This window comes from Anopheles funestus, chromosome 2RL (assembly GCF_943734845.2).
Source record: "Anopheles funestus chromosome 2RL, idAnoFuneDA-416_04, whole genome shotgun sequence".
Lineage (NCBI taxonomy): Eukaryota > Metazoa > Arthropoda > Insecta > Diptera > Culicidae > Anopheles > Anopheles funestus.
The window spans coordinates 51,102,767-51,129,799 of record NC_064598.1 but is presented as its reverse complement, the minus strand read 5'-3'; the positions used below and the strand labels follow the sequence as shown (position 1 = coordinate 51,129,799).

Here is a 27,033-nt window from a genome sequence, read left to right as displayed (position 1 = left end):
AACAGTTTAGTTCTAGAAAACTGCTATAATTATGGTAACAGACTTTATGGTACACAAATGAAAATTGTTTAGTACATAACAATACTGAATCAAACCTTGTTTCATGCACACAATTGTTAGCTAAGTTGCTATTTTCCGTATGTTTTTGTTTGTTTGTTTGCTAACACAATTAAATCAATTCTTTCACACCGGCCCACCAGTGACGCCTATTGACCGAGAGTTCTTAAACTGCTGCTTCATTAGGCAATTAAGCGAAAAACTTGTGCAGCTAATCACTTCCCTAACCTAACTTGCTAGGCCTTTTCGCCACCGGCCACTTCCAGCACTTCGTAATTTTGACAAAAGCTTGCAACATGATGGTCATCCTGTTTCCATCCACAGCTGACCACTAATGAAGGAAAAAGGTTCCCGGTCCACCGTACGAAAGGGTTCCGGTATGGCACAAACATGCCACACACCCTGCCCAACGACGGTAATTAGGTTGCGTTCTAGCAACGCACTGAAAATACATTCCTTCCATTCGCACTACATTATGGCGATACGAGGTGGTAAGGCTAGATGGTCGCTTCAGTACACCCGAGGTGAAAGATCCGTCAGCCGAACGAAACACGCTTCAAAGTTCGCCCGAACTGGTGCCGAAACAAGGAAACATTGTTTTCATCCATCTTCAACCAGCAAACGTATGCCGCAACGATGGTGGACTTCCGCAATAAAAGCTTAGGCAGGGAAGCGGGGAGGTGGGATGGAGAAGGGGAGAGGAATTTCGGGGGAAATGGAGATGCAAGCTGACACAGGAAAAGGGTACATTTCGCCTTACCACCGGCTGTGGTGGGCAAAGATGAAAGAGAAAGTTTTCCATCACAGTTTCTCATCGTTTGGAGATTTTTCCGTTTCTTCGCTACCTACCAACGCTTTTCGCAACAACGGACGTTCACCACGGGACTGTATCAAGGCAACGGTAAAGTGGCGCCCACATAAGAGCCCACTTTTTTCTTCTTTCTTTTTCGGTACAAGAAATACCTTACATATTTCCGCAAAATATCTCTCCAATCGGTGAAGATCCTTTCGTGGTTTGTGCTGAACACACGCTGAAGGAGGATTACGCGCGCGTTCCGGGTGCGAAACAACACCGTACCGGCCAAGGTGTGCTGAAAGATAATGCTGACAGCGGTATCTAACCATTCGCAGCGAGGACGGGGGGAGCAATGGGATATAGTAAAGGCAAATCATGTTTACGGTAGAGCAGAGAGTGTGTACGAAGTTATTTGGCCGCGGTTGCTACTACAACAACGAAACCGACAGCGACAACTGAAAACCCTTAGGGGGTTGGGGGGTGTACACCAAGCCAAGACCGGACGTTGGCAAAAGGAATGGAAAAGTTCGGCTTCACGGGTACTTTTGCTGCGTGAAATGGGGCCCCCATCGTTTGTGTGCATGCTAACGAAGGTAACAAATTCACTCTCACACATACCACGCATCACCACCCATAGACACATCAAAACGCCCATCGGGTCGCTTGTGGACGATCCGATCCAACCCCCAGGTACTGGTTTGGTGCAAATAAGTTCGAATGTTAGCCAAGGGATCAGAGAACCAGTGCAACATGGTGTCTTTTAAGTTATGCCAGAGGGAAGAATATACGAAGAACTTTTAGTATTTTCTAACACAAATCTTCTATTGTTTCAGTAAATTTCATTCGTGAATGATAGTCGCATGCAGTTTTGCCTATTTGAAGCAATGATAATTGGTATTTATATTGGATTTTTAAAAACATTTTTGTAGATATTCAATAAGTTCCCCCGTAGCATGGACTGACTATCCTGCTACGTGGTAAAATAAGTCTTGATACGGCCAGGCCGTTCTAACCGAGCAAAAAAAAAATGAGTTCTTTCATTAAAAAATATGAAAACAAAACATTTTAACAGACTTCTCGCACAGTCCCCAACAATTTTTATACCTCCGAATCAGAGTATTCTGATAATTTTCAACTCAATATGTTGTGAAAAAACATAGTTGAAACTTGTGAAAGAACTTTCGCTAAAATTGCTGCTAATAGATATGAAGGTCCAGAACAAGTTTTAAATGAATTTAAAATAAATTGATGGAACCTTTGTTTGATCTATCATCAAAGATTTTGTGTATGCACAAATATCTTCCAAAGCTCGTACATCGGAATCATTCATACATTTGTAAAAATCCATCATGCATTTTTCTAAAAATATTATTTTATAAGGCAAATATTGAAGCTTAAAGGATCATTTTAAGTAGAATAATAACAAATGAATATGTGTCCCTGATAGCACACATTTCCGTTGTTACTGTTTATTAGGTTGATGTTTAGTTGCGCTTTTATTTTGTGAAATCTAAATATTTCATTAATATTAGTAATCTTTATTATTTTTTTAATTGAAACTCGTTTCGTATTTAAAGACAACACTATTTTTAATATTTTATTTTAGTTATGTACAGTAAGTTAGTACAGTAAGTATAATAATAAAAATGTAAGTTTATCATTTTTGAAAAAAGATTTTTTTTTCATATTAAAGCTCGTATTACATGCATACCGTCAAAATACAAAATAAGTAACAAGTTATAACCAATAAATTATTGATTTTACCAAATTATTCTTTTCAAGAAACACCTTAATAAAGATTTAAACTTTAATACATTTTTAAGCACCTAGAGTTTTATGGGCTATAGTTTTTAAGAACTAAATCCATGACCCACTTTTCCATCCGATTGGATTAATAAATAATGGCTGTTTTGTGCACTCAACTTCTTAAGGAACACGTTCCTACTTATCTCGCCTATTGATTATGACCAAAGCAGAAGCCTCATCGCAATCGAAAGTTGTGTCCCTTCCATTAGCACTTAATTATTGCATAATTTTACCCCAAGTCCCCGTAATTAAATTGTCTCATGTGGTGAAGGTCGTTTACACGCAGGCAACACCTTTCGCTCCCATCAAATCCCTAACTTCGCTCGGGCGAGCGAGTAAAAGCCCCCCAACTTGGTAGCAGGTGCGTAGATGTCGACACGCATTTATGTCTAACGATCTGGTTTCCCTTACCAGCGGTGTGAAACTGTGTGTGAAAGAAACGGTCCCTAGCAAGGAGAGAGTGGGAAAAAAGACAAGTGTCAGACAGTGCATCCGATAGAAGACGAAAGAAATTACCTTCGGCACGCAATCGAAACCGACCCAAGTCCTTCATTTCGCCCTTCAAACAGTCGTATGACGAGAATTTCTCCACGGGACATCGCACAGCAGTGATGGTGTTGCTCTGCGAACTGATTGTTAAAGGGGATGGTGTTAGCATCAATTCCCCCAAAAGCATAAATGCTCTATCCGACCATTGGAAGCATACTAGTTGTGGCCACCATCATCAAACCTTCAAACTTCAGTCAGTCGTGTGTTACTGTTCCACCTGCACACAATCAAACTTTTGTTAACATTCTTTCAAGGATACGGCTTCCTCCGGTATCTGTATGCTTAACATACACTTACAAACACAAGCAACGCTCAGGCCATTATTACATGTTTCTACTTCCTGTTTAACAAAGCGCTGAAAATTATTGTTTCGTCAAGTGGCCTCAAGCATCGAGTTGGTAAGCTCGATAACAGACAACCTACCCGTACGGAAACCCCCGGAAAGGATGATGGTAATTACGAGCACATTAGCGTCGCACCGATGGCAATTGGATTCGTGTTGCATTTCGTGTCGAGCCCCATGCAGCACGACATGCATGTGTTTTTTTTTCGGGGTTGTTTTATTTCCTGCTTTGTGCTTCGAATGTGTCGCTTGACAAGATATTAATGGGACTAGATTACAACTTGATTTAGTGGTAAATGTATGTTTGTTTGTTTTCCTTTTGGAACTGAGCCCTTTGACCAATTCCTACTACAAAATCCTATGATTTGGGGTGTTATTCGTGAACTGAGTGTACCATACATTCTCTTTAATATTTTGTAAAAGGAAGTAAAATTGAAAATCATTTCTACTATTGAATTGTTGACATTGAGTGATTATTGCCTAAAGCTCATATAAAGCTTTATTAATATAAAAGAAATATCAAATGTAATTATGTTTGGACCAACTCTTCGTCCAGATTTGTATGCCGAACGTTGGGGAGTGTTTCATTCCGTACTTTAGTGTTATGAAGTTTTATTTTTTTTAATTTTTTTGTGATTTGTTGAAATTATTTAGTTTCTATGGTCATATTTTTTCACTAATTCTTCACTGATATCTGAAAATACATTGCATTAAGATACTATCAAAACGTTTCGTAAAATTAATTCTAATTTAGCTAGATTTGGTCACATTTTTTGGAATAATATATTGTTTTTTTTTGTAAATAAATGGCAGCCGTTCTCTTGCTTTTTGGCATTAAACTATTTAAAATGACAGTTTAAAATATTTTCGGTGTCCTGTTTTAACTTACTTTAACAGCTTAGACATGAATTTTGAACGACAGCTTAGACGTATTGCTCTTAGACATGAATTAATTGGGAATAATAATGTAGTAATTAGAAATAATTAGACATAAATAGCTTTTGAAAATAAATGTAAAACTTTACCTAAATATGATAATTTTAAAACAAAGTATAGCTGCATTCAAACACTGAATAATACTAAACCTTCTAGATACAACCCGCAAAAGCCCTTCATGTACAGCCAATTTTAATAGTTCCTCTGCTGAACGGCTTCAGACCGTGACAAACAACTCGTAGTTCGAAATCGTCATCACCTAAATATAAACTACACAATCAATCTTCCAACACTTTACACCACTCAGCACAATACGCAACCGAAACCGAAGGAAAGCCGACCGGGCGGAAATAATCGCACTGAAAGCGTTCTAAGCAGCATGACAACACACAAAACTTGCAATCTGCACCGTTACCATCATTTCACGCAAAACTTTTCATCTAATCAGTTCCATCCTGCGACCCACTGTGGCACTAAACGGACGAGCAATGGGAGAAAGGTGTGAGGGGACAATCCGAACAAATAATGAAAAAAAGGGAAAGCGGAAAGAGTCAAAACGCCAATACCCGGGTTTTGCCCCTCCCGGGGGGGCTTCCGGTTGATATTTTCCCTACAGCCATGCCCTGTCCCAACGTGGCACGATGGCAGGCACCCATTTTTGTGTTCGGCTTTGCTATCTGCATCACGCGGAGACAAATGGTGAACAGGAAAACATAAATCGTAGCACTGCCACCAACCATCCAACCTTTTTGGGTTTCCGCTACGTGCCATCGGACCGGAAACGATGCGACCTTTCGCAATCGTCATTCCCCGAGGGTGGGTAGTTTAGTTCCGTGGGGGTTGGGGATAGAGTGAAAAACCTGCCAGATACCGGCTCCATTTCGAAGGGTTTTTTTTTGGGTATTTTGTGAATATGCGTTTTTTCTTTGTGTTGGTTTTATACGTGCACACGTGTGTGTTTGGCGTATGTCGATTTTTCGTCGTCTGAATGTATCCACTTTTCACCGTGACGTACGGTTTGTCTTCGATATTTCTGAGTCTTTGCAGCACCAGGTACTACCTGAATGCTTCATATCGGAAGAGAATTCTTTTTTGCATATCTTCCCTTGGAAGACTCTCCCTTTCCGTAAGCATCGATTCGAATGATCAAGAAAATTTAAGCAAAGACGTTTTTACAGGGTTTACATGTTCGGTGTAGTAGAAGATTTGAAACACAACTCTTTCGATAGGGTATAATTTGATATTAATGTTGATTCTCATTTAATAAAACTTTAAACAGAATAGATTTCAACTTACAAAAAAATCAGAAAGTGAGAATGATTCCAAATGAATCTTCTCACATTGCAGTTCAACTTGAACAGAATCAAGAAATGGCTGCAACTATACCACTTCAACTCCCAACAGCCCTGTTCTTTTTCTTCCGTTTTATTTTTTTCTCTCCACAAAAGGCAACCGCAGAAAAAGAAACTCATACCCGTAAATGTAAACGATGGGTGAAACGGTAACCGGTTCACCGAAAAGACTGCAACGATAGGCAAACCCTTTTGCTCGTGTTTTATTTGCCACGATAAAACTGGTCGCACATTGCTTATCCTGCTTAGCCCGCCAGGCAGAGTTCCCTGTTAGGGGTGAAACATACGGTACGTAACAGAGGCACCGAGTAGGCTTATTCCAATCGACGTGTTTATCCGCTTTTTCCAGGTACTATTGCTGCTTTTCCGTACTCAAGCTCAAGAGCCCAAGAGCTCCTGCGGGAGCGGATGTTAAGTGATATTCCGGTATTGATTTTCTCTCCTCTTTTTTGCGAGTTTTCTTCGCCGGAAATGGGTGTTGAGGTGGGAGCAAGTTTAAGGGCTGGGTGAAAGTGGTAGATACACCAAGATCGATCCCGATGGCTTATGGTTAATGGCGGCATGCATTAAGATACGCTTGTGGGACGTCACATTTGTCGTCGGGATTCTATGCTGGACAGGGAAGAACACATAAGTGAGATGTACTGAAGTGCTGTAAGTGAAGGTTTTTTTCTTGTTTCTTTCAGCTGTTCATAAAACCACGAAGCGACATAAACTCACCACTACTAACGTTTGGTGACGCGAAAAATTGTTTGATTTAGTGTTAAAATCTATTATTATAAATACTATGGAACTGGAACGATTCATTCAAAGAAACCATAAAGCCAGGAATTAAATTCAGTATTGTCTGAAAAATATCCCCAAAGTAAGTATCTAAAATTCATAAATCACTTCCTGCTTTCAGTGGAACCAATCTCGCTTCGTTCGCTTGTTTTGCGTACCATTTTCTGGCTTTCTAAAATTTTCCCATCAAGCTTGCTGCACCCACTGTTCACCTATTTCCTCAACCACCGCTCAGCAACCCTAAAACCGGTCACCCATTTAGCGGGAAGAGTTTCGTATCGAATAATTCATAGAGCATGTCGAGCGGAACAGGAATCCACCTGCTGGGACTACCACAAAATCCCACGTCCGATCGACTTGCCAGCGAAAGGAAGGACCAAACCAAACCCGGGGAAAAATCATTCACGGACCGACGGAAATGAAAAACCATTTCCATCAACCGAGTGGTAAGGTGAAAACTCGCACAGTGAACTCTTTTCTTGGCATCGTCGGGAATAGGGAAGACGGAAAACTTCACTCATGCCCGCCCGTCGTCGTCATCATCATCGTACCAATTGCTGCAGGGAACCGAACCAATCGCAAATGTTCGTCCCGCCTGTTGGCCTAGTTTCGATCGGGACCCTTTCGGCTGTCTTGTGGGTTTAGCTTACCTTGAGCTTATTAGCTAATTTAGGCCACCGGTTGAAAAGGAATCGTCCAGAAGCTATGGAGAGATTTTCGGGTAAGCAGGACAAAACTTTGGTGGTTTCGATTGATTAAAGTAAATTCGGGCTTCGTTAGCAATGCATTTACCTTCACAAGCAATAGCAAAACCTTCACACTTCTTTCTTAATAGCAATCGTCTTAATCTTAGTAAAATTTCGTGCATGTTCTTTATGCAATAAACATATTAATTAGCTCACGATTCGACCTGATTATAAGCTTTCGCTACGTATAGATCGTATGTATAGTGATTGTTATTTAAATTGAGTATAAAAATCCTCTTACGATTGTCTACTTTTGATGGAAACGAATGTTTAACTATTATAAGGTTACTCTTTTAAAATAGCATTTAATTTGTTTATCGAACTATAAATGTCGATTTTCATTTATATTTTACTTCATTTTGCATTTCTCTGATGTTTATTGTGGTGTGAACAGACAAATGCTTTGCTTGGAAAATGCTAAAGTTAGTTATAAGTTATACAAATGAAAGTCTATTTTACTTAGTTTAAAAAAAATGTCACTACATACGCTGATATTCTCAAAAACAAAGTTTTTCAATTGTGATCCTCTCAATCCTTTGAGAAAGAAATCCCAAGATCATTAGAATTTTTTTTATTATAGTATCGATTAAAAAGCGGTAGCAAGAAAATATGAAATACAGAAAGTTATACACCAAAAAGAAGCAAATTCATTTGCAAAATTTTCTTCATAGAACGATACACAGAATGCGGCCATTACGGAATGGAAATATATCAAGTCCCATACAAAAGGTTTACCTTAGTTAAGTGATTATTCATGTTTGGTGTGCAAATGAAAAAGGCAACTATAATATATAAAAGGCAACAAAAATAGATTCATTTTTTATATGAACGAATCTCAACATAACTGAGAATTAAAGTGCAAAATTTCCAAAGGTCAGTTCATTGTCACATTCATTATGGCACATTACCAACATTCAGCCATCTGTAGACTTCGTTATTCTATGTAAAATTGCACTTATAATTGTACATGCAATCCAATGCCAATTTGTCCCTCACACTATCTAAAACCATTTCTCCATTCGTGCACAGCACTAATGCAGCAAAATTCATTCTAGCCCTGCGAGATGTAATGAAAATATAAAGAGAGATTTTTCAAAGAGAGAGACAGTTTTCAAACAGCCTGTTGATGGACGACGATGCACATCATGAAGTCGGTACAAACCAAGCATTGCTGAATGATCATCATCGTCTCCCTCGTCGCCGTCCCCACCAGTGGGCGTGCAACATGAGCGACAAGGGCAGATTTTACCAAGCACAAACCGTCCAACCAAGTACACGCTTTTGTACGTCCCGGTCGTCCGAAATACCTCAAGCTCGCAGGCAAATATTTCAAAGCCCCATGACCATGCCATGGAGAACAAATGCGAAATAGAATCACTTTGGTCAACTTGATCCACTGGAATGGTGAACGTGGGACGGTCGGTGCGAGCGAGCGGAAGAATTATGTGTATTCAATTAAGTCTCGACCGCGGGTCATTTCGGTCAACGCTCAAAGGAATGTCACACGGACGACGAAAGGGTTGCAACGCTAGGTCATGTGCTCATGTTTTTGGGATGATTGAAACTGACGAATTAGATCCGCCGCTCCGTTGGCACAATGGTGCCTTCAAACGAATGGTTCGCCAGTTCCATACAAGAGCAAGAATCACCGATGGAGTGCAGTAGGTGTAAGGTAACCGAACTGTTCATTTGTCGAGCATGAAGCTGTATAATTGCTTGGTCAGTAGGAAAATGTGCCATTGTGTATTACTGTGCAAGCGTTGCACGAGTCGGGCATTGCGGACCGGGAATCATTATGAAGTTGTTCATTTAGACAGATTTTGAAACCCGTTTGCAAAGCAGGTCAAGAACGGTCGGGAATGATGCTCGGGAAGGGTTGAATCTCTATGGGATATACTCAAATCAGTGTCAGACATTTATGTCAATTTTTTAACCTTGTTAGATTGAGTTTCGCTGGTGATGGGCGGGTTGCGAGATTGTCGGGATACGTTTTGTCACATTAAGGGGAGTTACTAGTGAACGTGTAACAGTGATGTTACTATTCGTCCATTTAAATAACTATTACACATTCCTAAATTTGTATTTAATTCGTCAAAAATGAGAAATGTTATATAGAGAGAATTGCTTTTAGTACAAAAATAAATTAAATGCTATTGCATTCAACAATACATTTGTGAATTTTCTAAACTTTTGTAAAAATGTTTATCTTTATAATTTAAACTATTTATTATTAATAAAAGAACGCATTAGTCATTTTTCTGGTATACTTAAATAATATTTAAAAATTGAGCTGATTGTTGACTTTGATGGAACGATGTGGCTTGATGCAAAATTTATACATCAAAGACATCGTTAGAATTAATTTTTGTAATATTGATGTGTTACTTTCATGATAAAGGGTCACGCGTTTAGCAGATGGGATGAATGGAATTAATTTGTGTGAGTTGTTACGGATTACAGCAAATATTCTACGAGATTCACAAACGCCAGTAGCAAAAGTAAAGTCAAACATTTTACACAACTTTAACAAGCCAATTATAAATCTTTCTCCTTTAGTCTCGAGCAGTGCATAAGTTAAACGATTCAATTCGAATCTGAAATTGTTAGTTATTTATTTCCTTTTTTTAACTCAAACGGCTTAACATACATTTCATGTCAATCTATCTTCTACTAGCTTTTAGCACTATTTTTTATGTATGACAAAATGAATAATAAATCCCTTTTAAAGTTTCAAGTAAAGTTTTTCGTATCGAAATGCTGCAAAATATTCACTTCCGGTGAAAGTTTATCAAACAGTGTCAGATTATTCACCCATCGTGAACACACCAATATATTCGTTTCGGGCAAGCAATCGAATGCTAGTTGTCCCTCTACCAGCAGACAAGTTTAAACTTTATCCTGCTCTTTAGTTGATTAAACATTTTCTTCCAGCCTGCCCGCTACAGACTATGGTTGAGTTTCAATTGCGTTGCGAAAAAAAAAATTGTAAAAAGCCTCTCAAATGCAATTTACCCTTCGTAGTGCTTTAATTGATTCTTTAATCTGCAAAGTTGATAATTGAAAACGAAATCCCTTCCAAGGGTCTGGATGACGTGCAGGGTCGTCACTGGGACTTGAACTGTTTCCATTTTTTTCTTCTTCTTACTTTTCGTCCTGCCCTTATTCAAATGAACCGTCCGTTCGCTCGATGAGAACCACTTTTAAGCGAAAACGATCAACTTTTTTATTGTCACACTACCGTCGCGCAACACACACACACACAAAATACCTCCGTTAAAGATACTTTGCGGAAGAGATTGTATGGAGGAGTTTTTGTTTTCCTTTTTTTTAGATTTTAAATTTCATTCCAGTCCAAACTTTGCCTTAGAGAATTAGGTTCCGATCGGGTTGCTCGCTTCAAGTACCCAACGAAAGCGTCAGCGCGAATCATTCGGCTGTGGAGACAAAAAAATCTTAAAAAATAAAAACAAAACAACACTCCACTATAATTTCGCGGTCGATTGTAGTCTTTTCCACCCAGCAAACCGGAAAGCGAAATGCGAAAGGACCTTTTGCGATACGATCGGATGGTCAATATACATAATTAGTCCATTTCCTGCCCGTATACAGCAATGGTCTAGAACGGCAAAAAAAAACAATAACAGAAAATTCAAACTTCCTCCCGTTCGAAAAAAAGGGGTCCCCGAGTAATGGAAGCTAATTTTCTCATTTTTATCACCCCCGTGGAAAGCGGAAACACGTCGAAACAGGGGCGATATGGCTTTTTGGGGCGAGAAGAATCCACCAGACGCACCAAAATCAAAGTGCGTTCAAAGTGTTTCCAGCAATTTCGGACCAATATTTTCCGGTTCCTTTCATGGCAGTCCTTCCTCGCCTTCACTTTGCCATAAGCCACCGAACTGGGCGCGTATTTTTTCCGTCCCATTGATGCCTCAATCTGCCATTAAAATTATCATAAATTCTTGCAGGATTTTCCAAATGCTTTTACCAACCGTTGCCATTTCCCATCCCGCAACCACGCTTCTGAGGACCTCGCTTTACCTGGCAGCATGGGGTAGCATACCATCTGAAGTTCGGCAGACACGCTTGCAGGGTTTGAAGTTGTGGTGGAATGCGAAAACAGTATCCACTCCCAGGACGCACATTCCGTCGCCACATTTTTCGAATCGGTGGATAAGTACTGTCGACAAACGGTCGAGGCACTGTGCATTTACACATCCTGGAAGGCCTTTTGCTAATGTCGTACCAGCAGGATATGCCGATGATCATGATGATGATGATGATGTTCATGACAATGCTGATGATGATTTTGATGACACGCTTTACCTTCCCGGGGGAGTCACTGATTGCCCTAATGACATTACGGGGGTTTTTCCTTTTGTTTCGATATTTCCTTGCGTCAGAAAAGTTCGATTTGCAGTCCCCGTTCAATGGTCACGAAGTCTTTTTGTTTTCCGGGAGTTTTGTTTTTTTTTTTTTTGCTGTTGCCCACTTATGTTTGTGGTCCATTCCGGAATGGGATTTTTCTTGTGGGAGTTTGCACTCTGCCTTGTGCGTGGTGAACTATTGAAGTTTGTCCTGGGCACTTTGCCGCAAACACTGATAAGTTCGTTCCCTGGAAAGCGATCGTTGCGATACGATTGAAGCCTCTTGGCGGTTGAATTTTTCTTTGTGACCAAAAGAAGCTTTTTGTTTCGATTCCGAGAGTCGTAGGCAGCACTTTCTTTCACCACCCATCGTGCATGAACTCTAGCGGGGCACACGGCGGAGAAAGCAAAGCGAGCGAATTGTCGTAAATATTTGACATTTTCCGCCCCATGTTTGAGCTGGTACGGTCTAAGAGTTTAGTGTTTTCTTTTATGTTTTTATTCTGCTGCTTTTTGTTTTCACTGGAAAAAGGGAAAGTGAAACTTGCATCTGCTATTCTTTTATTCTTTGTGCCTGTTTATTCGTTTGATCAGACATAGGAAAATCAATTTTAGCTCGTTTGTGTAGGGTAAAAATGATGATGGACATTTGAGCGGGCAGATTCGCTTGGAGAGCATTATTTCCGGTTTCTGTGGTTTTCTTTTTCTTTTAACAGCAGAGTGAGACAGATTTGGAAAATATCTGTTTGAAGTCAATAAAAATTGGGACTTTTGTGTGAGCACTTGCACTTTAAGCTTCTTTCATGTGGAAGGCGACAAATGGCAGTTGGATAATGGAGATTCAATAACTTAGGATAAAGGATGCTTGTTAACTGAAAATAAATCTTGAACGATTTTTAATATATTGCAAAGTAATGATGAAAATTACATTTAATTAAACGATTTTTCAATTTTCAATCACCACAAACACACTTTTTATAAATTTGTTTAAAAGACGTACGAGACACACATTTATTCCATTTAATGAATATCTTTTAATATTTCACTCTCATCGCACGAAATATCAATCCATCAAGACAAATGTGTTTCATTTTGAATACTGCTTGCTTTGTGTATCGTATGAAGCAATTTCACACTTCAGTTAATAGCATCTGCGTGTTTGCGATTGTATCAAATGTGCAGCAGACCGATAAATGTACTCGACGTGAAAAATAAATCATTCAGCCTGAATAAAAAACGGGTTAACCAATCGTGAAAAGGTTAGGCAGTATATTCATTTGCTTAATATACTGAGGCGCAAGTTTATTGTTGTCTCTGATTTGTCGCTTATAAAACTTAAAGTTTTATAAAAAAAAATTTGACAAGCAACATATGACACAGAACACGACCCACATAAACAAGCTTTATTACATTTAGCTCATCTTATGAAGACATATTCTACGAAATATTTCAATAAATAATTCGTTTTCTTTACTTCAGAACCTTCACTCGTTTTAAATGACTGGGCGGTAATTCTTCACATTGGCATAATGGGCCTTAACTGACCTGCTTGGCTAGACAGAACGACCAAAACTAACCTTTCATTTCTTTTTCCTTACAACCAGAAAACATATAAAAGGTGAACGGTGTATAAAAATCGTCCGTATCATGGTTCACAGGAAAAAAAAACTTTGAACTCTTCCCTTTTTTCCATTGTTTCTTGAAACCGAAACCCGACCGGGGTTTCGTTCGGCTAAGATCAAGCGGAATCGACGTGAACCAGGTGTAATAGGAAAACGGAAAAAAAGAAAACTAAGGAAAGGTTACCCATTCGAACGCAACCTTTTCTGGAGCATAACCCGACCTTTTTTATAGCACATCGCAGCATCGTAAGCCACACTTTTACACGGCCCCAAACCGACTTTGCACATATTCACACTCGATAAAGCCGACTAAAAATGTGGGTTTTCTGAGACCGGCCTTTTAGCACCTGGGAAATGGATCCCGGGCGTTACCAGTACGTTCTGCGGGAGTGTTGCCGCTACCTGACCGATCCGCTGTCGACTTCAGGGTCGGTGGGTTGGCGTGCTTTCCTGCCGGAAAGTAGGAACTTTGCCTCCAACAGCAGATGAAATATAAGAAGGAAAAACAAGAACGAATAGATATAAAAACAAGGAACGGAAGCTAACCCTCGCTGATATCGAGCGCATCAGCTTCACATGTAAACTATGAGCAACACAGTGAGGGTGAAAAGTGAGCAAATAACCGAAACGAATGACCCATAAACATTCGAACGGTATAATTCATAAAAATAATCGTTCTCGGCGCCAATTCCTTGTCCTTCGCCCCGACCCACGCTGCAAGTGGCAAGTAAGGATGCACGTATTAAAAATAGATGAAATATGATACAGGTCGAACCTTTTTTTTCACTTGCACAGAATTACAAATGGTGTGTGCGTGGTGAAACGGAGTGGTCAGTTTTACTGTTGGAAATTTTGTTCGGAGGGGAAAACAGTTCCGAATTGCTTTATTATTTGATTTAGGGAAAAAATTAATTTTTAACGCAAGCTGAGCGAAACTTGGCCAAAGTGTAAGTTCCAACGGTACCAAACAAAGTTTCAACACAGTGTAATGCAACCATGATCCAGAAATTTTTTTAAAGTAAATTACAAAATTATTTCGTAAATATTTTTTACAGTCAAGGCAGAAAATAATACAGAATTTTCACAACAATATTTGGCTAGGTTTACCAGAGATTTCAAACTTTCAGATTCGTATTTGTACGAATCACAGATGTATTTTCTGTGTTTGATTATTATTACGAATTAAATATTTACTATACTTGTGATATTCAATGCTTTTTTCTTGACTGCATTTGTTAAAATATGGTCGTGATATGAATTTCTACTTTCAACTACTACACGTGCAGTACTATTGAAGTTGAATTAGTAAATCGAGTAATAAAAAACTAATTTATTAACACACCATCACGTTTCACTTTCATTAGAAACTGCTTACATAGAAAGCACATTATTTGCAGAAACCATACAAAGGTCAAAGTTATAAGTCCAACACATAACAAGTCGAGACTTCGATTCATACCAGAATCAACTCTTGCATTGGAGAAACTAATTCTCGAGGAAGATAATTTATAGATTAAGTTGCTATCAATTATAAAATAAAAAACATTGTAAATTGTTTTACTACCAACATTAAATTATTCATAAACATTTAAAGCAGACATGTCAAACATACGGCCCGCGGGTCGGATTCGGTCTTTGAATTTGGTCCGCGAAGGAAGAACGAGAACATCGATTATTATCTGGCTTGGGTGAGGTTTAGCTTGGAAAATTGAGCAATAATTTGTATATGTTGCATGTCTACTCTTTTATACTAAAGTAAAACGCTCTTGAATCCCTCTTGAAGTCCAAACAACTGGTGAATTTTTTGTCCTTCCGACTTTTCTCTCCCCTTCTGACTAATCTTGGCCCGCAAGATAATATTGGTTTGCAAACCGGTCCGCAAGCCAAAATGAGTTTGACATCACTGATTCCAAGCATGGTATGAATGACCATGCGTCTCCATTACGAAAATATTTTAAAATGACCAGGCGTCTCCTTTTCAATTCATTTGTTTTTCCAATATGTTAATTGTAGGCCCCAAAGGTTTAACAATATTGAAAGCAACTTAGGACTAAAACAGAATTAATATCTTAAGCAAACTTAAGCAAAACTAACAACGAAAAAATAGGGATCCCGTGAGTAAAAGAAGTAGGTAGATAGGGTTAGAACAGAAAAATAAGAAACGAGCATTTTAAAGAAAATGGCAAATAGACAAAAAAACATGAATTAAATAAACAAATAGCAAACAAAAAAAAAGCGAAGAAGAGAAAAACGAAAGCAAAACACGGAATATATTGAAATCCTGAAACAGTTAGACAGTTAGGAAATAGCTTACAAATCTAAGATTTTACAAATGATAAAAAGTCTTACGTAAATTGGATAGGTCTCACTATAAAGTGCAAACTTTATTAAAAAAATGGTGTAAAATCCTATCCTAAATCCTCTTAAACATCTCAATCAGAATGCAAATTTAACTTCAGAGTTAAGTCTGGATTAGTGTTTAGTAAAGAATAACATACACGTCAATGTGATGAAATGTCAACGTCAACTGAAATGTGATTTCACTAACAAAATACAAGGCAAGTGGTATAGGTTAGTCGGATAAAACAATACATTTGCAAGTTTGGGTAAATTTTGGACATCAAACTACAACTTGCTTTGTTGAAAATATGGTTGTTACAGAAAATTAATGATTTACTTTACACAATTTTGTTTTGTTTGTTTTTATTGGTTTCTAAAAGCAATATCAGAGGAATCACATATGTAGTTCCAGAAATGTTCAAAAAAGCGGCTTTCAAAACAGCTCGATGTAGCTAAATTTCTAAAGCATTCAAATTAATGCTATTAACTTATTTTTGAATCATTTCATATTTCAAATATATTTTCGTACATCGAACAATTCCCCATTCGTGTCACATGACATTTTAACAAATAATAAGACAATGTTGTTGTGAAGGTGTGTAAAAACACACAAACATCCTAACCTCTGCATGTTTATCGATCTGAATGGAACACCAAAGAAAATGAAGACGTTCCTACACACATACTATGAATTCTTTTCCGCACCGTATACTTACCGGAGTAGCCGATATGCATCGGTCGCGAGGATGACAGTTGACTACCGGAACCCGTTCCGATCAGGCCACCGCCCAGCTCGTTCCCTACCGCCGTGGATCCTCCCCCGGCACCTCCGATTCCGCCACCACCACCTAGCAACCCACCGCCCCCCATCCCGCTCTGGCCGGTCTGGAATGAGGAGGAGGTGGAAATCGTCGTCGTTGGGTAGGCCGGACCCGGGACCGGTTCCGGGTCGGGCATCGGTGGATAAACTGGATCGCAGCATTCACGCTCGGGAAATTCGCTCCCACTAACGCTCGTACTCGGCCGTTGGCGTACATCTAGGGCTGGACCTAACACTATGACCAGCAGCATTGCCGCACCGAGCGACATCCGTCGTGGACCGGCAACTCTTGTCCTTGCGGGACGCCTACCTGTGCGTCCATTCTCCTCACCAACTGTATCCCACCCAGCCTGGTCCTTTGCCGTCGATGCTGCTAACCGCTGCCGCCGGTGGACGTTACATTTGGATCTCATTTTTCGCGATGCTTTTTCACTCGATGCGTGCACATTCTACGGCAAAAACCTGCGGAACGCTTTTCCACACACACGCACACATACACACGTTGGCGCAGCGCACGGTTATGGCTCTAGTGATTATATTATCACACCCTCACTGCTACACACATCCATACAAATACATGTATAAAAGCACGCTGCACACAAACACTTTTGCTTCTCCTTGCTATCGGAAGGTGTAAAACGTAGACAAAACGATGACGAACGGATTACGAACAATTTTCCCTTCCCATTTTGGGTACAAATTTCTGGGCAAAATTTCGGACCGACAGAAAAATCTAGCTAGACAGCATGGGCACGAGGCTTAACCTCGTGGTCGATAGCATAAAAATAAAACACGTCCTACACGAAAGGCCATTACCATTACGGTGAAAGTTAATTAATAGAACGTACGGGAGTGAACAAATGCGTCCGGCCGCCACTCTAAGCATCGGACCTTCCTTTACGGTGGAAGAAACCCCCTGCGGGCAAGCAATAACCTTTCCTGAGAACGTTTAGATTTGGTTGTTTTTGGGAGGTCGCATGAACGAAGCGTTTCAAGGTTACTTCCAACCCAGAACCAGCGACCTGAATGGTCTGCCCTTAGTGGACGCATTAAAAATAATATTCCACCCTACTGCCCCGTGTTATGATACGGCTTCAAACCTCCCCATCACTTCCTTCTTTCGTTTCATCATTTTAAGGTCCTTTCGGTTTTCGGGAGATTAACTACGCAACTCTCGCCACGCGCTCATTATACTGAGCACCGAGATCGACGCTAGTGATCCATCCGAGCAGCACCAGCAGCATATGAAATGTGGCCGCTTATACTAATAGCACGCAAACGGAAGGACCAACATATAACTTTTACGTTGATTGCAAGCGGACCTTCGTCTCTGCCAAACACAAACCAGTGGGGGTAAGCTGTGAGTAGCACATAAAAGACGCACCCTGTGGAGAATTCGGAAGGTCAGGCAGCATGGTAATATTGATGTTTTTTAACCGTGTTACCGTGTTGCTTTCGTAACTTCTCAGTACTCCACAGAAGTGTGGGAAAAAAAATGGAAACCTCCAACAATCTGACAGAATGGGGTTTAATCTGCAAAAATCAGATACCTACTCAAAATGGTGGTTGCACCAACACCAATAAAAGACAGTCAAGTTTGCGTCATTTTAGAACCACCTACCACCATGCGTCTTTCTCTCGTTCAATTTATCGGTTAAATTGTTTTTAGCAAAAAGAAAAAGAGCTTTTTAGAAGTTCCGCAACAACAACACAAAATAAAACAAATTGAAAAAACAACTAGCTGACAGCTTCGGGTCAGTCGGCCAAAATGGTGGGGGCGTGGAAAATGCCACCCTAATATCAACTGTGCGTGATATCCTCCAGTGGGTTTATTTTTTATTTGTCACTTTGGCCAACCACTGTCAGCTTTTCGCCTTCTGCTGAGTGATAAACGCATTTAATGGAGTGAAACTTTAATGAAGCGCGGAAAATCTTCCATCTCCCACAACAAAAAACAGAGGATACAAACTGTGCTTCATACATTGCACAAAAAAAACATGGAGAAAAAAATCCCAACTTGGACACGCGTACACATAGGCTGACAATACCGCAGACACCAATGCCGGAGGGCACCTACACACACACACACACACACATACACACATTCACGCATGGAGCGTCCAGTAGTGGAGTAGTGCAATATGTTTTGATGCCTACGCCTCCAGCATGTTCCGTTCCGGTTTGACCTGCATTCGTGGCAAGGATACCCCGCAATAGATACGGTTCTCGGGACCCAGCCGCCCACGGACCACGGGCTGCAAATTGGCCACATTTTGTGGGAGCTTACCGCTGGGAAATATCAAAATCAACCTCAAACCAACCTTTTTTTTTGTTTTGTTTCCCTCACAAGGGGGTTTGCACGTGCCGTGCTAGGTGTGAGGTGGTTCGCAATTTTGTGGGTAGTTTGTTTTTATGGGGCTGATGTGAAGCCCTCGATAGGTAATGGTAGCACAACACTGTGCTTGCTGTGTAGTGTACCGACGGTCCCACACACAAACACACGCACAGTGTATATTTTTTGGAGGCCTTTAACGAGAAGTGGGTGAAAAAAAGCAATGTGAAAATCTCTTGCACATTCGCTCGTGTGGACAGCAAATGGGAATGAAATATGGGCCACACTTTTCCATCGATAAGCTTTTCCGAAAACCCTATCCAGAATTGAAACACACATACACACACGCACATACACGCATATGCAAAATATAAAACTAGCCTAATGGAATTTTAGCAGCACTTTCTACTTTTACCACGTTATTTTCTCGCCTATTTCTGTTTGTCCTGAATTTAAAGATACGGGAAGGGCTTTTAACTATTTCACTGGAATTGTTCGCAATATTCACGTCCATTTATGAACTATTTGCTTAATAAACTTTCACAGATAGAGGCAATTTCTACAGTTAGAACTTTATTTTTAAATGTATAGCTTCACTAGATACACTACGGCACTCATCATCGCTGTAAAGCATTCTAAAACATCCAACCTGTCACTTGCGTGCTTTGTGTGCATTGAAGCTGTTTATTAAATTTCCCCTAGTTTTTGAAACCCATCCAAATGGTTCTGTTCGCTACACTCTTGAAACATCAAAGATATAAACTTTCTCTTTGCCCGTTGCAGGAAAAGCACAGAACCGGGGTGGAAAAAAAATCGTTTGATGAGTGCGAACTGCTTTAGAGCCAAACTCGTCTCAACTGGTCGCCAGGAAACAGATTGTGGATTTTGCAAATGTCCCTTCATTCGACGGTGGAGTGTTGCACCACGCTTCAATACCAATACCACCATCATCAGATCGGAACTCAGTGCTCGTACAGCTCGATTAAAACGATAGTTATGCACCATTGCACTCTTGAACGTAGGGACAAAACGCAAAACAAAACAAAAAACTGTTCACCGATGACACAGATTTTTTTTTTCTTATCTTCTGATTTGCAACACTTTGATGCAAATTCATGCACGCTGCTCTCAGCGAAACTTTCACAACCGATCGCATGGTTTAATCGATTCCTTCATCAGCAAAACCCCGGACAGTGCAGTTGTATGACTGACGGACAAACGAATGTAATTTTCACGTCATGCAACGAAAGAATGAAAGAGAAAAACGCCTCCGGGAAATGGAAACCGTTTCGTACCGATCGTCGTCCGGTCCGCTATCGATGCCAGGCGATTTGCATTCGGTTGCTACGGACAAGAAGCAGTGCACTAATTCGACGATTGACTCGATTGATCTCCGATTTCCCACACGGGTGCGAGCCCGCGTTCTACACAAACGACGGTACGTAAATCAAAAATGAGTTAACCATCAATCCGTCGCGTCGTACATCGTTCGGCAGAAATGGAGAGAAACTTTTTTGGACAAAACACAAACAACCAAAACGCGAATGTCGTTTGATCGTTGACACCCGACACTGTTCAACACTACTCCCGTTGACACTCAATTAGTTTACGGACGACAGAAACACGTTACGTAGAAGAAATTAAACACAAAAACTAGACGCGAGAGAGAGAGAGAGAGAGAGAGAGAGAGAGAGAAACAGAACCGAAACATCACAAACTAGATGACGCTGATTTAATGAGGGAAATTTTTCTGAAAAACAGAAAACGATTTCCTTGTTTCGCGGGGTGCGCTGCTTTACGTTCGCAGCAGGCAAACGGCAGAAAAGTTTGTGTTTCTTTTTTCCTTTCTGTCCTAAAAAGTATTTTCCTTTTAACTCAATTTTCATGATTTCTGATGCTTGTTGCCGTGATTTTGTAGCGGTAAAAGAGAAGAAAAAAAAACACTAGCTCGACTTTAAATAAGCCACCCCAAAACGTAGAACGTAGCTGCCAATGCTCCCGGCATGGCCATGTCCTTCATTTTCTGTTTCGTCTTATTTACTGCTAGCTGCCACAGTTTGGCGCGCGCGTCGCCTGTTTGGCCAGCCTCGAAAAGTTCAAATTAGAATAATAAACTAATTATCTTCGACGAGCACGAAACGCTCGCCTTTGGTGCCTACGGCTAAAGGCTGCACGTTTTCGCGAACGTACCTGCGAAGCGTACGTCCTTGGAAGAAGCAGCACCCGAAAAGTCTGAACGCACCGAAGTGTCAAACCGAGTGGCGTTACAAAAACGGAACGCAACAGCGAATTCCTGTCCCATCGTGGCAGCTGTGTTTGCAGAGACATACGCGCGCTGTATTTGCATGGCATCAGGTTTCACGCGGAACATTGCACGATCACATCGTCCTTGTATCGATCTAATCTCGCACCGATGCAATCCCTCAAGAATGCAATTAAAATTCCTCCCAATCAAACGCCCGGCTCCAGGAGCGTTGCGAGCGAAAGTGCGTTGAGTAATTTATTCTTCACACTTCGTGCCGTGTTCTTGCTGAAGCACACTCACCCACACACGTGCGCACACTATGTAGCAGAATGAAATTGCATTACTACGGAACTGAAGGACAACTCAATCATCATTGAGCGTCCCTAAGGAGATAGCAAATGCACTTCCAGGACGCATCAAACGTTCGTCGAACGCTGTCGCTCCAAAAGTTGGCAGCATGAAGACAGCTTTCCTGGGGCGATGCAGAAGGTGGAAGGACGTTTCGTATTTCGAATTCGCCGCCTTTTCGATAAACCACCCCGTTGGTTGTTGGTGGGGAAAGGTGTTTTGCGTGCGAAAAGACATATCGCAACGACTTGGTAGAGCCACGCAGCACTATTCGGCACGCGAAATTATTCTCGAACAACACCAAATTGAACGATGTATTCCTATGTGTGTGAGTCATGGAGAAGTTTTTTTTTATGGATTTAATGTTGGGGGCTTGGCTTTAGACCTTCGTGGTGTTCTACTTTTCGTCTGTATATTGCCCGAGACTTGGGCAAAACCTAAAAGAATTCGTTCAACGAACTGTTTGGTAGTAAAGTTGTAACGATGATATTGGAACTATGCTATTTCTTGTTCAGATACTTTACGGAAATATCACGCCATTTATTAATAACAGAAGGTATAATTGACAACAAATGATATCATTAGTCTCTTGTTAACGTTTGTTCCCTCGTTTCGTTACTGCTTTCCTGGTGAGCGACGAAGCGATGTGTTTAATTTCATTGCGTTAATAAATTTCTGCCCCTTTTCACTACACTATCCATTACAGTAATTCACACCGTCGAAAATCAATCGTAGCAAAAGCAAACAAACATTATAATATTATTTGGTTGTGTATCTGGCCTGCACGGCCAGAATCACCGAATGCCCCTATTTCCATCACCACCATTTTGCTTCACTGCGGTTCGGCTTGTATAGTAATTATATCGCAACTGCACGTACGATCCACTTGGCAACGAATTCCATTTCAGCCAAGCGAAAACCACCAGGCCCACTGCACGAACACACTGCACTTGCACTTTCCCATCCCATCCTCCTCGCTAGGTGTGTGTATGTGTACGGTACGATGCATTCGCAATGCAAAATGCACCACGATGTATTGAAGCAAAGCTGAAGCTGATTTCAAACGGACGAAGCCAAGAGCAAACGAGATACCAGTTGGGTTAAAAAATGGTGGACGAAGCAATTTGCAAAAAAAACTTTGCCACGCACACGCTAGAACGATAGAACGGACTGGCACTTTTTTCGGCTCACGTCACTTAGAACGGTCCTTTCGCAACTGACTCCAAACCGATGGCTGTTGGATTACGTGGTACCGGGCCAGTTCCTTCGGGTAGTATTCCTACCTTCAAACCGTACACACACACACTCTCTTATTCCGGTTCTGCTTCCCGTCGGCTTTCGATCGCACCAAAACAAACGTTCGGGTATCGTTTGTGTTTGCCTTCGAGGGCTTTTGGCTTGATGCTGGTTTTACGTACTGAATCCATCAAGGGGAAACCCCATGCCAGCGGGTTGGTGAGAAGACGCAGGAAACCAAAACAATTTCCCGAACATTAACCGATCACGGCACGAAGCATCATGGTTGAAGCTTTTCTTGTGCTTTTAGCAGAACGAACACCGAACACTCGGTTCGGTTTCAACTTTTCCCCACAACCACAGGCTGGGGAAATTGAAAGCTTTTGCGTGTAAAGAGCGAGACAGACGGATGGTTTTCACAGACTAACAGACCACGGAAAATTTCACCCGCGTGCATCGGGTACGGTACTATGGGTTCGGGTTTCGGTCCTGTACTAAAACGGTCACGACAATTACACTGCTAAATATTCTTGAATGGGATTTATTACCCTTACCTGGGCATGGATGGGATGAAACGCCGGTGGTGCAACGAAAGAAAAATTCGATAAAGATTCGTATGGTGGAAGGCGATACGAAATGGGGCGAAAAGTAAATGTGCGATAAAACAAAACTTGACCCCATCGATCATACGTGAAAGGTTGACTGTCTGAAGTAGAGTTCGTAGAAACATTCGTGCTAATTGAGATGAAGAATGATAGTTTAAGAGCTTTTATTAACTGTTAATATTTGCATTGGATAATCAACCATTAAATTTTGTATTTTTGTGTTTACATCATATTTAATATATTTTCATTTGCATCTTAATAGGAAATTAATATGCATGTTTTATTATTATTTTATTTTCATGTTAAAAGAGACCTTTAAATCGATTTTGAGAAAGGCCGTATACATTAGAAAGAGTACAGGCATTCAAGAGTAAGAACAATTCTTTAAAAAAAAAATCTTACATTTATTTTTTTTTAGTTCCGAAACATTGAAAAAAACTGCGTTTGCGGTATTCATTGGCATTTCGTTGTAGCACAAAAAAAAACAATTGAACCCCTTCAGGACCATAAGCTAACAAAGACTAAAAATGCCAATACTACACAATATTTTAGCTATTGGGGGTGTAAAATAAGAGAATATCAACAGAAAAACATAGCAACATGTGTAAGATTTCTATAATTCAATGGAAAAAAATTCCTTATGGACTATGGAGCGTAGTAAATAAACTACGAATTTGGTTTTTCATATCGGTATTTTTTATTTTGCTTTCTAATACAAATTATCTTATAAAACGTGACAAAAAAGGGAAATACATACATACATATTTATGGTTTTCCACGAAACAATTACGTGCACTTCTTCTTGGCTTTAATGACCTTACAGGTCACGCCGGCCATTTCTGGCTTACTAGACTTATTTTACCACGTAGCCGGATAGTCAGTCCTTGCTACGGGGGAACGGTCCGGATGGGATTTGAACCCGGTCCTGCCGTGTAGACCGGCGCCGTTTATCACAAACACCACCGGGCCGCCCTCGTGCACTCATGAATTACGTGCACTTATGAAGCACAAATGGACGTTGCACAACATACATGTATGTGTTTTTGGCGCAATAAAATTTTATAGTTTTTATTTTTTTATTCGTTCAGAAAGACATTTGCCGCCTATGATAGACATTTAATTTTGATATTTCGTTCAAAAAATATTGATACTATAATAATTGAACAATTGGTAACGATTTTTGTAGATGGGAAAAATGTTTCCCTTGGGCATGGAAGAGTTAATTACTGAAAAAATAACATTGTTTAACAATGTAACAAATAACAATGTTTATCGTTCAAACATCGAATACATGGTACGTTTTTGGTAAAAACAAAATATGCATTCTACATGCTCGTCTATATAAGACAGTTTTTTATAGTATTATATATAGTATAAATAGATAGTATTTTAAATATTTTCCGCTAATATTTCCCAGGAACAAAAATACATTTTCTTAAAATTTTATTTTTATTAATTTTTATTAAACATTTCTAATACACCGTCAACGTAGTAAGATTAATTGTTGCATAATATTCCTAAATACAAAAATAAACTTCATATTTCAGCTATGAAAATAAAACCATATTCCCATCCCTTCAAATCATAAAGCTTCATTAGTCAACTTTTCCAGACCATTTCGGACCATACTCTTGGGCACGGTTGCCTTTCCCACCGTGTACCACGATCGGGCGCCATACTTCTAGCCCTCGTAAGCTTTCCAAGGCATCTCGACAAATATCTTACCAGCTCCAACAATTCATATCGCTCTCCATTAGCTACCCTGGACGGTGCAAACAGACCCGTCCAGAAACGGTATCGCCGTCGGTATTACAACGAAACCGCCACACACTTGCAGAGACTGCACACAGTGTTGCAGGTTGCGTGTGGAGCGAAAATTTATGCATTTGCGTTACACCGCCCCGAAACCTTCGTTTGCGCACGGGAAGAAAAGAATGATATTAGCTTAAGAAAAGACGCTTTCAGTACCGTTGGTGTTGCTTTTGCGTACAAGGACACAAATGGGACGAAGGTCGACGGGCACTTGGAGGTACGTTGTGCCTGACGGATGGTTGATGGTGTCCAAATGTTTCATGCGTCCCCCTTTTCGCGTCATTTTCGCTCCCATTCCTCGTTTGATTCGGCAGAAACTTTTTCTTTCTTTGTCTCACCGGACCACGACGGCCATTGCTTCATAACCTGCCCCAAACCACGGTCACTTAGAAGTGATGTAACGTTTTTTTTTCATCCTCCTCCCCTCAAACGCTGGCTATGTTTGGGCTGGCTCCTGATGGTAAGTAAAACTTGTCGTAGAATTCTTTTGCAACCTGCCCTCTCTCAACACACAGCAATGCATCGAACGCGTGGATTATATGAAAGCGAGACAAGATGTTAGATGTCGCGTGCAGTTACAGGGAGTGCAAGGTACGGGGAATAAGCTATTCCAGGGACATGCGACATCGATGTACGGTGTACGGTGGCAATACACATAAACACATGAACAGTCCCGTTGTAGTACCGTGTAGCGCCAGTGCACCAAACCTGAAGACCGAAAAGTAGGGTGATACTGAAACTTACCATAAATCTTAACTCGTTCTGGAGAGTGCACTGTGCACACTGAGAGTGGGTGAGATGCTCGAAACTTGTTTGTGGAAATACAGCAATGCTCTTATCGCGCGACATGAAGAATTCGTTGCCATGTCGTTCGCGTTTTCAACAGTTTGACCCGTATATTCCGGTGCCAAACCTATATTCGTCCGACAGCTCGTTGCGGTGTTAAGGACGGTTAAGGAGGGAGTGTAGGAAAAGTTTGAAAGTTCGAAAGAATTTAAAATCTATTTTGATGGGATTTTTATGCATGTAATCCGTTAGCTTGTTGAAGAAAGGTATCAACACCATAAACATTGGTATGGTAAAGTGACTACTTGCAAGATGTGTGGAAACTTTTTTCCGGAACCAACACGAAAAAGTTAAGTTTAAATGTGTCATCGTTTTTCATACGTTTCGTTGAGAAAACATTAGAATCTTTGTGCAGTTTTATTATGGCTGATTCATTTCATTTCCTTCCCTATTGAAGTCCATAGACGGATTCTGATAACTTTTCACCTGATTAAACGTCATCCCCACCGGGTTTGTGATGCCAGAGTGTAAGCCACGATTGTAAGAACTTAAAATCGTTAGACTCGTCTCCAGCGGTATCAAAACTCCAGGAAAACAGCTTACGCAGTACATTGCTAATCATCTAGCGATTGCATTTAAATCTTTCCCTTTAACTTGCCGGCTGGTATCTGTCAGAGGTGAGATAAAGAATACCGCTGCCAAAGAGCAAAGTGACCATACAGCTTCGTCAAAACTCCTGACACAGGGATAATGATAATTCCCAGCTTAGTGTGCGCTTTTGCGGACGGTAAGCAAAGTGGCACGTAATGGATGGTTGATGTTGCCAAAAAATGAAGTGTTTTGCCATGTCGGACCCGGACCGTACACCCGGGTTTACAACTGTGGCCAATTAACGTGCTACCTATTTAAGCCTACGAGAAATAAACAATGAAATGCAAAAAAAAACATTCACTCACTCGCAGAGTCGCACGGTACAGACGGTACGGTTGGTAGTTGGTAGAAAGAGGAAAGAAAAACTTGCAGCTTGACCAACGAATCGCGGACCGATGAAATGTTCAGTAATCCGTTGCTTAGACCGGGGAGTGACAGGTCAGCACGGGGAGTTTTCAGTTCGTTTCCTACAAATCCCGTGAGGCAATCGTAAAGTTGACT

The 27,033-nt window shown here is 40.6% G+C and overlaps 1 protein-coding gene across 7 annotated transcripts in view; it reads right to left on the bottom strand.

Moving 5' to 3' along the window:
* The window catches only part of LOC125761657 (uncharacterized), a 173,576-nt gene that overhangs the window by 102,585 nt on the left and 43,958 nt on the right, over nucleotides 1-27,033 (bottom strand). The window contains exons 1-2 of one of the 7 annotated variants that reach the window (XM_049422985.1): nucleotides 22,535-23,932; nucleotides 16,414-17,138 (exon numbers count right to left, since the gene is read on the bottom strand). The exons of 1 other annotated variant lie outside the window; for it this stretch is intronic. In XM_049422985.1, coding sequence (XP_049278942.1) covers nucleotides 16,414-16,930 — 517 coding nt within the window. In that variant the 5' untranslated portion in view covers nucleotides 16,931-17,138; nucleotides 22,535-23,932. Of the gene's footprint in view, nucleotides 1-16,413; nucleotides 23,937-27,033 lie in introns of those variants that run through there. 5 more of the 7 variants (XM_049422984.1, XM_049422987.1, XM_049422988.1 and 2 more) reach the window with 5 other exon arrangements.